Source organism: Mustelus asterias, chromosome 22, assembly GCF_964213995.1.
Source record: "Mustelus asterias chromosome 22, sMusAst1.hap1.1, whole genome shotgun sequence".
Taxonomy (NCBI): domain Eukaryota; kingdom Metazoa; phylum Chordata; class Chondrichthyes; order Carcharhiniformes; family Triakidae; genus Mustelus; species Mustelus asterias.
Genome location: NC_135822.1, coordinates 56,025,922 through 56,040,644, shown reverse-complemented (window position 1 = coordinate 56,040,644; position 14,723 = coordinate 56,025,922). Strand labels below are relative to the sequence as shown.

General features: G+C 49.0%; 1 protein-coding gene across 3 annotated transcripts in view; it reads left to right on the top strand.

Moving 5' to 3' along the window:
• The window catches only part of dock5 (dedicator of cytokinesis 5), a 293,002-nt gene that overhangs the window by 273,852 nt on the left and 4,427 nt on the right, over window positions 1–14,723 (top strand). For 2 of the 3 annotated variants that reach the window (XM_078239223.1, XM_078239224.1), the window contains 6 exons: window positions 257–433; window positions 1,787–1,870; window positions 6,551–6,688; window positions 7,636–7,802; window positions 10,786–10,969; window positions 13,755–13,890. In XM_078239223.1, the coding sequence (XP_078095349.1) occupies window positions 257–433; window positions 1,787–1,870; window positions 6,551–6,688; window positions 7,636–7,802; window positions 10,786–10,969; window positions 13,755–13,890 (886 nt within the window). Of the gene's footprint in view, window positions 1–256; window positions 434–1,786; window positions 1,871–6,550; window positions 6,689–7,635; window positions 7,803–10,785; window positions 10,970–13,754; window positions 13,891–14,723 lie in introns of those variants that run through there. The other variant, XR_013500554.1, reaches the window with a different exon arrangement.

Sequence of the window (14,723 nt, the reverse complement as noted above, 5' to 3'; positions counted from 1 at the left end):
CTCTCGCTATGAAGGCCAACATTTGCCTTCTTTACTGCCTGCTGTACCTGCGCGCTTATTTTCAGCGACTGATGCACGAGGACACCCAGATTGGGTGAGGAAGGGTGGCTTAGTGAGTTTCAGGAGGTGCTGTGGCCTCCTAGGTAGGCCTCAGAGATCAGGAGAGGCAGCGGTTGGAGGGAGGGTGACGATGGTGGGGCAAGATCTACCCCCCCCTTCATCCCCTTTCTCGACCTCTCCGGTTTTTTTCACCCAGGAAGAGATCAGTCCCTTGGAAAACGCGATCGAAACCATGGAGAAGACAAACGAGAAGATAAGCAACATGGTGCAGCAGTATGCCTGGGACAGATCGCTTCCCGCTCACCCGCTCTCCATGCTCCTCTCCGGAATAGTCGACGCGGGAGTGATGGGAGGCTTCGTCAATTATGAAAAGGTACGCTCGCCCCTAGCGTGGAGATCTGGATAAGGTCGGGAGGCGAAGGGGTGCGGAGAAATGCCACAAAGCCCACCGCCCACTCGCAAATCCCCAAGTTAAATGCAATTGGGCAGCACTTGCTGAGCAGTCCTGAGTGCGCCAAGACCTACATAGAAACTAGAAGCAGGAGGAGGCCCTTCGAGCCTGCTCCGCCATTCGTTTCAATCATGGCTGATCCTCAAATTCAATACCCTGATCCCCCCCTTCCCCCCCATATCCCTCAATCCCATTAGACCCAAGAGCGATATCTAATTTCTTCTTGAAATCACACAACGTTTTGGCCTCAACTACTTTCTGTGGGAGTGAATTCCACACATTCACCACCCTCTGGGTGAAGAAATTTCTCCTCACCTCAGTTCTAAAAGGTTTACCCCTAATCCTCAAACTATGACCCCTAGTTCTGGACTCCCCCCACCATCGGGAACATTCTTTCTGAATCCACCCTGTCTAACCCTGTTAGAATTTTATAAGTTTCTATGAGATCCCCTCTCACTCTCCTGAACTCCAGTGAATATAATCCTAACCCACTTAGTCTCTCCTCATATGACAGACCTGCCATCCCAGGAATCAGCCTGGTAAACCTTCGCTGAACTCCCTCTATAGCAAGGACATCCTTCCTCAGATAAGGACACCAAAACTGCACACAACAAAGCTCCTTTTCACATCACACTTGCTTATTTTGCAATTCACTTATAAACCACTCTCATTCTCGATCCTTTTATGAGCGGGGAACAGTTTCTCCCAATCTAGTCTGTCCGGCGTTTTAATACCTGCTGTGAGTGTTGGGTCAATTCTCTAAGGCTTCCCAGTCCTGGAATTTTCAGAAAGTCTCTGGAAAGAGAGAGGCACTGCCTGCCCCACCAGCGTCTAACAGCAACTGAACCGAAACTAAGCACTTCGACTTTTCTGTGTAAAAACCTGTCCCCAGGCATCATCTGACCTGTCAATCACCCCCAAGTCATGCTCCACTCGGCAATCCGCCAAACGACCATGGAAACCCCAGGACACTGCGTTACTCCAGATTAAAATCAACATGATATCCATTATACTGCCTCAGCAACAGATAAATGACAGCAGTCACAGACAACACGGCACCGATAGAATTCCAGGAAACACCCTGCAGCAAAACATGATTAAGACATTTCTTAACGGCTCGGTATCAACACAAGAGACCCTTTGGCATCCTTGTGTTTGTCCGGACGAGTGTCAAAACCTGCTGCAACATTTCCCGCTGCCCCCACCTTCGCTGAGTTGGCCAAGCTGATGTCAACAGGTGCAAAGTTCTCTTTTGAAATGTCTTCATTCTTACAGGCGTTCTTCAATCCGAGGTACTTGCAAGACCATCCCGAAGATCAGGAGAAGATAGACACCTTAAAGCAACTCATCGCCCTGCAGGTAGGCTCGCTAGCATCAGACAAGGCCTCCCAGCCCTGTCTTTTGTTGGGTCTATAGGATTGCTCTATCTCCTAACACTAGTGGGCGCCCCTGCCCCCTAAATTCATAAGATATAGGAGCAGAATTAGACCATTCGGCCCATCGAGTCCACTCCGCCATGGCTGATATGCTCCTCATCCCCATTTTCCTGCCTTCCCCCCATAACCCTTCATTACCAATTAAAAATCTGTCTAACTCCTCCTTAAATGTACTCACTGTCCCAGCATCCACCGCACTTTGGGGCAGCGAATACCACAGATTCACAACCCTTTGGGAGAAGTAGTTTCTCCTCAACTCTGTTTTAAATTTGCTGCTCCTTATCCTGAGACTATGACCTCTCGTCCCAGAATGCCCCACAAGAGGAAGCATCCGCTCCACGTCTACTTTATCCACACCTTTTATCATCTTGTAAACCTCAATTTGATCTCCCCTCATTCTTCTAAATTCCAGAGAGTATCGGCCTAAACTGTTCAATCTCTCTTCACACGACAAACCCCTCATCTCTGGAATCAATCTAGTGAACCTCCTCTGAACTGCCTCTGATGCCACGACACCTTTCCTCAAATAAGGGGACCAAAACTGTGCACAATACTCCAGGTGCGGCCTCACCAATGCCTTGTATAGTTGCAACAAGACTTCCTCACCTTTATATTCCTTTAGCTATAAATGCCCACATTCCATTCACTTTCTTTATTAACTGCTGTACCTGCATGCTAGTTTTCTGTGACTCATGAACAAGGACACCCAGATCCCTCTGCACTGGAGAACCCCAAAGTCTCTCCCCATTTAGATAATAAGTTGCCTTCCCATTTTTCCGACCAAAATGCATGACCTCACACTTATCCACGTTAAACTCCGTCTGCCACATTTTGGCCCACTTTCCTAACCGATCTATATCCATTCGTAAGGTTCTTATTTCCTCATTGCAACTTACTGTCCCGCCTATTTTTGTGTCATCCGCACATTTGGCTCCAGAGCCTCCTATCCCTGCACCATCCCTCCTTTCCACTTCCCGCCTGCGCCCCCTTTGCGAAACACTGAGATGTCCTTTCCCGTTTCCGTGAGATTGCCTCGCCATTTCCCCGGAGAATGTGGGTCCAATTCACTCAGTGTCTTCCCATAGGACAATCCCTCCCATTCCCCGGGACCGATCCAGTGAAACCATCGGGGTGCCTCCTCCAATGCATGGGGCGGGACTTTCCGACCTTGCTGGTCCCAAAACCGTAAAATCCTGCCCCAGGTAAGACGCACCCTCCCACGCTCCACCCACTCGCCCGCTCCCATTCCCGTGGCGGACTGGGCGGTAAAATTCAGGCCATTGCCTCAGGTTAAAGGGGTGCCAATTTAAGACAGGTGAGGAGGAATTTCTTCTCTTGGAGGGTTGAGAGTGTTTGGAACTCCAGGGAGTTGTGGGGGCAGAGTCCTTGTGTATATTTATGGCTTCTTGATCAGTTAGGGAATCAAAGGGGAAAGGACAAGAAAGTGGACCTGGGGAGTTCAGATCAGCCATGATCCTATTGAAGGGCACAGCAGGCTTGAGGGGCAGAACGGCCGACTCCTGCTCCTATTCCGTGTGGCACTCCTTACAAAGAACAAAGAACAAAGAACAATACAGCACAGGAACAGGCCCTTCGGCCCTCCAAGCCCGCGCCGCTCCCTGGTCCAGGATTGAATCCTGAATCCAGGATCCCCGCCCAATTTTCCAGCCTATCTACATACCAATATCCTATCCACCGAGCTGTCCCTCACAGCTACGATGCTTTGTTCATTACAACCTATTAACTTACCCCCACCCCCCCATTCCAGACCATGTGATCTCCAGGGAGAGGCGAAAACCCAGAGTGAAAAGCCCCAGGGCCAATATGGGGGAAAAAAATCTGGGAAATTCCTCTCCGACCCCCTGAGGCGATCGAAACGAGTCCAGGAGATCACAATGGCCCCGATCGGAAAATGCTTCCCAACCCTAGTCATTTCCACTTCCACGAACACCATATGAATTCCCTGCCCCCAAGACAGGTTCCCAACTATCCGCAGTCTCACTCTGTACTGGCACCAGCAAGATGATCATAGAATGAAGCCTTGAAACGAGAAACCAGGAACAATTAGCCCGCGCCGCTCCCTGGTCCAAACTAGACCACTCTTTTGTATCCCTCCATTCCCACTCCGTTCATATAGCTGTCTAGATAAGTCTTAAACGTTCCCAGTGTGTCCGCCTCCACCACCTTGCCCAGCAACACATTCCAGGCCCCCACCACCCTCTGTGTGAAATATGTCCTTCTGATATCTGTGTTAAACCTCCCCCCCTTCACCTTGAACCTATGACCCCTCGTGAACGTCACCACCGACCCGGGGAAAAGCTTCCCACCGTTCACCCTATCTATGCCTTTCATAATTTTATACACCTCTATTAAGTCTCCCCTCATCCTCCGTCTTTCCAAGGAGAACAACCCCAGTTTCCCCAATCTCTCCTCATAACCAAGCCCCTCCATACCAGGCAACATCCTGGTAAACCTCCTCTGTACTCTCTCCAAAGCCTCCACGTCCTTCTGGTAGTGTGGCGACCAGAACTGGACGCAGTATTCCAAATGCGGCCGAACCAACGTTCTATACATCTGCAACATCAGACCCCAACTTTTATACTCTATCAGACATATGGAGAACTGCACACAGTTCTATTCCTTTATGGGCATTGCCCATTCCCTAATTCCCCTACAACTGAGCGTGTTTCAGAGGTGGCATGTCGGAGCAGTCAACTACATTGGGCACAGTGGTTAGCACTGCTGCCTCACAGCGCCAGGGTCCCGGGTTCGATTCTCGGCTTGGGTCACTGTCTGTGTGGAGTTTGCACATTCTCCCCGTGACCGCGTGGGTTTCCTCCGGGTGCTCCGGTTTCCTTCCACACTCCAAAAGATGTGCTGATTAGGTGGATTGGCCATGCTAAATTGCCCCTTAGTATCCAAAGATGTGCGGGATAGGTGGATTTTCCATGCGAAGTTTAAATCACGGGTAGATGGTTTTCTGATCGATAAGGGAATTAGGGGATGTGGGGAGCAGGCGGGTAAGTGGAACTGATTCACTTCAGATCAGCCATGATCTTGTTGAATGGCGGGACAGGCTCGAAGGGCCAGATGGCCTACTCCTGCTCCTATTTCTTATGTTCTTATGTTCTTAGTGTCCAAAGATGTGCAGGTTAGGTGGATTGGCCATGCTAAATTGTCCCTTAGTGTCCAAAGAAGTGCAGGTTAGGTGGATTGGCCATGCTAAATTGCCCCTTAGTGTCCAAAGATGTGCAGGTTAGGGGGATTGGCCATGCTAAATTGTCCCTTAGTGTCCAAAGATGTGCTGGTTAGGTGGATTGGCCATGCTAAATTGCCCCTTAGTGTCCAAAGATGTGCAGGTTAGGGGAATTGGCCATGCTAAATTGCCCCTTAGTGTCCAAAGATGTGCAGGTTAGGGGGATTGGCCATGCTAAATTGTCCCTTAGTGTCCAAAGATGTGCGGGATAGGTGGATTGGCCATGCTAAATTGTTCCTTCGTGTCCAAAGATGTGCAGGTTAGGTGGATTGGCCATGCTAAATTGCACCTTCGTGTCCAAAGATGTGCAGGTTAGGTGGATTGGCCATGCTAAATTGCCCCTTAGTGTCCAAAGATGTGTAGGTTAGGTGGATTGGCCATGCTAAATTGTTCCTTAGTGTCCAAAGATGTGCAGGTTAGGTGGATTGGCCATGCTAAATTGCACCTTAGTGTCCAAAGATGTGTAGGTTAGGTGGATTGGCCATGCTAAATTGTTCCTTAGTGTCCAAAGATGTGCAGGTTAGGTGGATTGGCCATGCTAAATTGCACCTTAGTGTCCAAAGATGTGTAGGCTAGATAGATTAGCCATGGTAAGTGTACAGAGTTATGGTGATAGGGGGCGGAATTGGGTAAGACATTCTGTTGGAGAGTCAGTGCAGGTTCGATGGGCCAAATGGCCTCTTTCTGCACTGTAGGGATTCTATGATTGATATGGAACTGGAGTCACATGTTGGCCAGACCAGGTAAGGACAGCACATTTTCTTCCCTAAAGGACATTAGTGGACCAGATGGGTTTTTTCGACAATGGTCACCGGTAGACTTATAATCGAATTCAAATTTCACCCTCCGCTGTGGTGGGATTCAAGCCAAGGTTGAGGAGCATTCCCCCGGGTCTCTGGATGACTAGTCCAATGACAATACCACTACACCACCCGACTGTGTTCCAACTGTGACCGAACCAAAGCTCCAGAGAACTGTAACAAGATTTCTTTCCCCCTCAGGCCCCATCCGCCCTCTGATTTGGCCACTTTCGATTGGACGATTGACCCCCTTCTTGGGAAGATTTGCGGGGGCACACACGGGGTTGGGGGGGTAAAAGTGGGGGGGGGGCATACTTGAGATAAAAGCAAGCGCTTTTTCTTAAATCCCTTTGGGAAATCGCGGGCAGAAACTCAAATGCCAGTCGGTGCCCACTGGTCTTGTTCGGCCGCCAACTCGCTCATCAGTGACCCCCAATCTACCCCCCCTCCCCCCACTCCTTTACTTTGCTTAGTCTATTTGCCCTTGCACAGTTATGAGCTTTTTCTCCCCACCTCCCACCACCTCCCTCCCCGAATCTTTTCCCAGATTCCGCTGTTGACCGAGGGGATACGGATTCACGGCGATAAATCCACAGAAGACCTGAGGCCGCTTCATGCCCGCATCGCGTCCTGCTTCAGGGAGCTGAAGGAGAAAGTGGAGAAGCTGTACGGAGTAATCACACTGGTACGTCTCCCTGTCTTAGCCCTGCGATATGGATTGGTTTGAACTGATTCATTATTGTCACATGTATTGGGACACAGTGAAAAGTATTGTTTGATTTATTATTGTCACATGTACTGGGATACAGTGAAAAGTATTGTTTGATTTATTATTGTCACATGTACTGGGATACAGTGAAAAGTATTGTTTGATTTATTATTGTCACATGTACTGGGATACAGTGAAAAGTATTGTTTGATTTATTATTGTCACATGTACTGGGATACAGTGAAAAGTATTGTTTGATTTATTATTGTCACATGTACTGGGATACAGTGAAAAGTATTGTTTGATTTATTATTGTCACATGTACTGGGATACAGTGAAAAGTATTGTTTGATTTATTATTGTCACATGTACTGGGATACAGTGAAAAGTATTGTTTGATTTATTATTGTCACATGTATTGGGATACAGTGAAAAGTATTGTTTGATTTATTATTGTCACATGTACTGGGATACAGTGAAAAGTATTGTTTGATTTATTATTGTCACATGTATTGGGATACAGTGAAAAGTATTGTTTGATTTATTATTGTCACATGTATTGGGATACAGTGAAAAGTATTGTTTGATTTATTATTGTCACATGTACTGGGATACAGTGAAAAGTATTGTTTGATTTATTATTGTCACATGTACTGGGATACAGTGAAAAGTATTGTTTGATTTATTATTGTTACATGTACTGGGATACAGTGAAAAGTATTGTTTCTTGCGCACTTAACAGACAAAGCATACCGTTCATAGAGTACATAGAGGAGAAGAAAAGGAGAGGGTGCAGAATGTAGTGTTATAAGTCATAGCTAGGGTGGAGGATAGCTTACAAAGATTATGTTTTTTAAAAAATACATCTCTTAAAGGCACAGTAGCGTCACAACTGTCTGACCATCTCCCCGCCCTCCCCTCAGGCACCCTCCCTCACCGACAGGAAGCGAAGCAGGACCGGCTCCATGGTACTGCCCTACATCATGTCGTCCACCCTCTGGCGCCTCTCCACCATATCCGTGGCCTCGTCGGCAGCATCCAGCTCCTCCACCTCGTCGGACAGTACCTCCTCCCGGCCAGCATCCAATGGGTGAGTAGATTATTGGAGCAGGGATTCGGGTGGTTGGGGTGGGGGGAGGGGAGTAGTCTGTAACACCCCCTGCTCCCACCAGCCCCGCCGCCCCAACTGTCGTACTGGCCTCTGAATGACGGACAACACCCCTTGGATGGGTGGGGAGTGGCGGTGGTTATCAGAGCAGGATTTTTGATTTGATTTATTATTGTCACATGTATTGGGATACAGTGAAAAGTATTGTTTCTTGCGCGCTATACAGACAAAGCATACCATTCATAGAGTACAATGGGAAGAAGGAAAGGTGAGGATGCAGAATGCAGTGTTACAGTCATAGCTAGGGTGTAGAGAAAGATCAGCTTAATACAAGGTAGGTCCATTCAAAAGTCTGACAGCAGCAGGGAAGAAGCTGTTCTTGAGTCAGATGGTACGTGACCTCAGACTTTTGTATCTTTTTCCCGATGGAAGAAGGTGGAAGAGAGAATGTCCGGGGAGCGTGGGGTCCTTGATTACGCTGGCTGCTTTTCCCGAGGCAGCGGGAAGTGTAGACAGAGTCAATGGATGGGAGGCTGGTTTGAACAAGAACAAGAACAAAGAACAATACAGCACAGGAACAGGCCCTTCGGCCCTCCAAGCCCGCGCCGCTCCCCGGTCCAGGATTGAATCCTGAATCCAGGATCCCGGCCCAATTTTCCAGCCCATCTACATCCTAATATCCTATCCACCGAGCTGTCCCTCCCAGCTACGATGCTTTGTTCATCACAACCTATTAACTCACCCCCAGCCCCCCATTCCAGACCATGTGATCTCCAGGGAGAGGCGAAAACCCAGAGTGAAAACCCCAGGGCCAATATGGGGAAAATAAAATCTGGAAAATTCCTCTCCGACCCCCTGAGGCGATCGAAACGAGTCCAGGAGATCACACTGGCCCTGATCAGAAAATGCTTCCCAACCCTAGTCATTTCCACTTCTGCTTTACGAACACCATCTGAATTCCCTGCCCCCGAGACAGGTTCCCAACTATCCGCAGTCTCGCTCTGTACTGGCACCAGCAAGATGATCATAGAATGAAGCCTTGAAACGAGAAACAAAGAACAATTAGCCCGCGCCGCTCCCTGGTCCAAACTAGACCACTCTTTTGTATCCCTCCATTCCCACTCCGTTCATATAGCTGTCTAGATAAGTCTTAAACGTTCCCAGTGTGTCCGCCTCCACCACCTTGCCCGGCAACACATTCCAGGCCCCCACGACCCTCTGTTTAAAATACGTCCTTCTGATATCTGTGTTAAACCTCCCCCCCTTCACCTTGAACCTCTGACCCCTCGTGAACGTCACCACCGACCCGGGGAAAAGCTTCCCACCGTTCACCCTATCTATGCCTTTCATAATTTTATACACCTCTATTAAGTCTCCCCTCATCCTCCGTCTTTCCAAGGAGAACAACCCCAGTTTCCCCAATCTCTCCTCATAACCAAGCCCCTCCATACCAGGCAACATCCTGGTAAACCTCCTCTGTACTCTCTCCAAAGCCTCCACGTCCTTCTGGTAGTGTGGCGACCAGAACTGGACGCAGTATTCCAAATGCGGCCGAACCAACGTTCTATACATCTGCAACATCAGACCCCAACTTTTATACTCTATGCCCCGTCCTATAAAGGCAAGCATGCCATATGCCTTCTTCACCACCTTCTCCACCTGTGACGTCACCTTCAAAGATCTGTGGACTTGCACACCCAGGTCCCTCTGCGTCTCTACACCCTTTATGGTTCTTCCATTTATTGTGTAGCTCCTCCCTACATTATTCCCACCAAAATGCATCACTTCGCATTTATCAGGATTGAACTCCATCTGCCATTTCTTTGCCCAAATTTCCAGCCTATCTATATCCTTCTGTAGCCTCTGACAATGTTCCTCACTATCTGCAAGTCCTGCCAGTTTTGTGTTGTCCGCAAACCTACTGATCACCCCAGTTACTCCTTCTTCCAGATCAGTGATGGATTGGGCTACATTCATGACCCTTTGTAGTTTCTTGCGGTCTTGGGCAGGACAGGAGCCATACCAAGCTGTGATACAACTAGAAAGAATGCTTTCTATGATGCATCTGTAAAAGTTGGTGAGAGTTGTAGCAGACATGTCGAATTTCCTTAGTCTCCTGAGAAAGTAGAGGCGTTGGTGAGGCTTTCTTAACTATAGTGTCGGCATGGGAGGGACCAGGTCAGGTAAGGCCCATATCTGGATGGCCGTCCAACAAAGTGCCTGATTACCTGGGAATTGAGTCAGGTGGCGCAGGGCCTCCCAAGCGCCCTCTGACCACAAGGTCAGACCACCCCCATCGTTAAATTCCACCATTAATTCGCCCCCTCCACCCCAAGGTCCCATGGCAGACATCCTAACTTCGCGTGGAGTCTAAATTGTCCAGCGTCATCTAACCATTGGCTTATTTTACAAAGGGATTGGACTTTAAGAGTAAGGAGAGCTTACGTCAATGACACGGGGCCTATGAGATATTTAGGCCTCCTACCTAAGGCCTACTTAACCCCAACAGGGGCAAAACAGAATGATTCCTGGGAAGAGGGAATTATCCAAGGAGGGGATTGATAGTGTGGCTTGGAATTGAGGGAAATTGAGGGATTTGGGGACAGCTCAGGAAGGTGGAGATGAGGTGGGAGATGATCTCGTCCGAAAAGAGAGTGATATGGAAGGGCCAAAATGGCCGCCTCCAGCTCATATGCCTTCTGTCCGTACGTATCTGTCGCTCCTCTTGTCCTTGGCACCCAAAATTTTCAACAAAGGGAATCGGCCAGAAATCACAAGGTTCCTGGTTCAAGTCCAGGGAAGGGCACAAAATTCGAGCTGGACATTCTCGTGCAGCGCTGATGGAGCGCAGCGCAGTTAGCACCGCTGTCTTGAACGCGAGTCTTTCTGTTTCTGCCGGGCGAGTGGCGGGTGCTTTACCTGGTTAAGAAAGGCAACCGTCTGTTCTGTTCTGTGCCCTTTGCAGCTGCGTTTTGGACCCTTTACTGGAGCGAAGGCCTTTCTCCCTCGCTAGGCCCGAGGAGGACGACTTTGACGGCAAGGTGAATCAGACGAGGAGAAAAGAGAAGAACCTCAGTAAATCTCAGGTCATCTTTGAGAGAGGCCAGAAGAACGACCCCTTGTCGGAGAGAGTCTACTTTTCAGAAACCGTATGTATCTTCAACCCGATTTTTAGAAAAATCTAACCAAGGGGCATGGGCATCGCTGGCAAGGCCCAGCATCCTGAATTCCCCCTCGAGAAGGTTCCGTGAGCTGCCTCCTCGAACTGGCGCAGTCCGTGTGGTGTTGGTACATCCAACGGTGCAGTCGGTGTCCCCAGGCCTTGGGCCTAAACATTCCTCTGAATCTGTCTTTGATTTGATTTGATTTATTGTTGTCACGTGTATTGGGATACAGTGAAAAGTATTGTTTGATTTCATAGAATCCCTCCAGTGCAGAAGGAGGCCATTCGGCCCACTGAGCCTGCACCGACCACAATCCCACCCAGACCATATCCCCGTAACCCCACGTATTTACCCGAGCTAGTCCCCCTGACACTAAGGGGCAATTTAGCATGGCCAATCCACCTAACCAGCACGTCTTTTGGACTGTGGGAGGAAACCGGAGCACCCGGAGGAAACCCATGCAGACACGGGGAGAACGTGCAGACTCCGCACAGACAGTGACCCAAGCCGGGATTCGAACGCGGGTCCCTGACGCTGTGAGGCCACAGTACTAACAATTGTGCCACCACAGTGAAAAGTATTGTTTGATTTATTATTGTCACATGTACTGGGATACAGTGAAAAGTATTGTTTCTTGCGCTATACAGACAAAGCATATTGTTCATAGAGAAGGAAAGGAGACGGTGCAGAATGTTAGGTGGATTGGCCATGCTAAATTGCCCCTTAGTGTCCAAAGATGTGCAGGTTAGGGTGATTGGCCATGCTAAATTACCCCTTGGTGTCTAAAGATGTGTAGGTTAGTGGGCTAAATATGTGAGTTAAGGTGATAGGGCCTGGGTAAGATGCTCTGTCGGAGAATCGGTGCAGAACTACAGAATCTCGAGAGTGCAGAAGGAGGCCATTTGGCCCATCAAGTCCTCACCGACTCTTCAACGGAGCACCTTACCCAGTCCCACCCTCCCCAGCCCAATCCTCGAAGCTCGACATATTTACCCCACTAATTCACCTAACCCACACATCTTTGGTCACGAAGGGGCAATTTAGCATGGCCAATCCACCTAATCTGCACATCGTTGGACACTAAGGGGCAACGTAGCATGGCCAATCCACCTAACCTGCACATCGTTGGACACTAAGGGGCAATTTAGCATGGCCAATCCACCTAACCTACACATCTTTGGACACTAAGGGGCAATTTAGCATGGCCAATCCACCTAACCTGCACATCGTTGGACACTAAGGGGCAACGTAACATGGCCAATCCACCTAACCTGCACATCGTTGGACACTAAGGGGCAATTTAGCATGGCCAATCCACATAACCTACACATCTTTGGACACTAAAGAGCAATTTAGCCTGGCCAATCCACCTAACCTGCATATCTTTGGACACTAAGGGGCAATTTAGCATGGCCAGTCCACCTAACCTACACATCTTTGGACACTAAGGGGCAATTTAGCATGGCCAATCCACCTAACCTGCTCATGTTTGGACACAAAGGAGCAATTTATCATGGCCAATCCACCTATCTTACATGTCTTTGGACACTAAGGAGCAATTTAGCATGGCCAATCCACCTAACCTGCATATCTTTGGACACAAAGGGGCAATTTAGCATGGCCAATCCACCTAACCTACACATCTTTGGATGCTAAAGGGCAATTTAGCATGGCCAATCCACCTAACCTACACATCTTTGGACACTAAGGGGCAATTTAGCATGGCCAATCCACCTAACCTGCACATCTTTGGACACTAAGGGGCAATTTAGCATGGCCAATCCACCTAACCTGCACATGTTTGGACACAAAGGAGCAATTTATCATGGCCAATCCACCTATCTTACATGTCTTTGGACACTAAGGAGCAATTTAGCATGGCCAATCCACCTAACCTGCATATCTTTGGACACAAAGGGGCAATTTAGCATGGCCAATCCACCTAACCTACACATCTTTGGATGCTAAAGGGCAATTTAGCATGGCCAATCCACCTAACCTGCACATCTTTGGACACTGAGGGGCAATTTAGCATGGCCAATCCATCTAACCAGCATGTCTTTTGGACTGTGGGAGGAAACCGGAACACCCGGAGGAAACCCACGCAGACACGGGGAGAATGGGCGGCACGGTAGCACAGTGGGTTAGCACTGCTGCTTCACAGCTCCAGCGACCTGGGTTCGATTCCTGTGTTGGGTCACTGTCTGTGTGGAGTTTGCACATTCTCCTCGTGTCTGCGTGGGTTTCCTCCGGGTGCTCCGGTTTCCTCCCACAGTCCAAAGATGTGCGGGTTAGGTTGATTGGCCATGCTAAAATTGCCCCTTAGTGTCCTGAGATGTGAAGGTTAGAGGGATTAGTGGGTAAAATATATAGGGATATGGGGGTAGGGCCCTGGGCGGGATTGTGATCGGTGCAGACTCGATGGGCCGAATGGCCTCTTTCTGTACTGTAGGGTTTCTATGATGAATGTGCAGACTCCACACAGACAGCGACCCGAGCCGGGAATCGATCCCGGGTCCCTGGCGCTGTGAGGCAGCAGTACTAACCACTGTGCCGCAGCCCCCTTGACTCGATGGGCCGAATGGCCCTCTTCTGCACTGTAGCAATTCTATGATGAATTTCAGACGGAGATGAGGTGAGATTTCCGTTCTCTCTCAGAGGGTGGTAAATCCTTAAGAGGCAGTGGCAGCAGAATCATTGAATATTTGTCGGATAGATTCTTGACTGAGAAAGGGAGGGGAAACTTGATTGATTCTTTCTGTCCTTCCAGATCGCTTCTCAGAGAGCCCAGCGACCAAAGAGTCTTCAGTTTGGCGAGAGACGTCACTCCCCACTGCAAACCTACTCATCCCAGCTGCCATACTCATCGCTGCCGGGAACATCTCCCAGTGTCACGTGGACCCTGAGTACGTAATTGCCGGTTACCAACTCACCGCGCGGCGTGGGGCGGGGGGGATTTCTCCAAACGACCCCCAAAATCCTCACCTCTTTAGTGGTCCTGTCGAACGCTCTGCCACTCTCCCCAACACTCATCCCCCCAGATGTACGTCCAATTGTCAACTCTTCCGACTGTGACCTTTTATTTCCATCATGAGAAGTGAGGATGTTCGCTAACGACAGCACAATGTTCACCATTGTTCCCCACTCCACAGATACTGAAGATGTCCAAAGATGTGCAGGTTAGGTGGATTGGCCATGCTAAGTTGCCCCTTAGTGTCCAAAGATGTTACAGGTTAGGTGGATTGGCCATGCTAAATTTCCCCTTAGTGTCCAAAGATGTGCAGGTTAGGTGGATTGGCCATGCTAAATTGCTCCTTAGTGTCCCAAGATGTATCGGTTAGGTGGATTGGCCATGATAAATTGCTCCTTAGTGTCCCAAGATATGTAGGTTAGGTGGATTGGCCATGCTAAATTGCCCCTTAGTGTCCAAAGATGTGCAGGTTAGGGTGATTGGCCATGCTAAATTGCTCCTTAGTATCCAAAGATGTGCAGGTTAGGTGGATTGGCCATGCTAAATTGCTCCTTACTGTCCCAAGATATGTAGGTTAGGTGGATTGGCCATGTTAAATTGCTCCTTAGTGTCCCAAGATGTATAGGTTAGGTGGATTGGCCATGTTAAATTGTCCCTTAGTGTCCAAAGATGTGCAGGTTAGGGTGATTGGCCATGCTAAATTGCTCCTTAGTATCCAAAGATGTGCAGGTTAGGTGGATTGGAGGGATTATGGGGATAGGGCTTGGG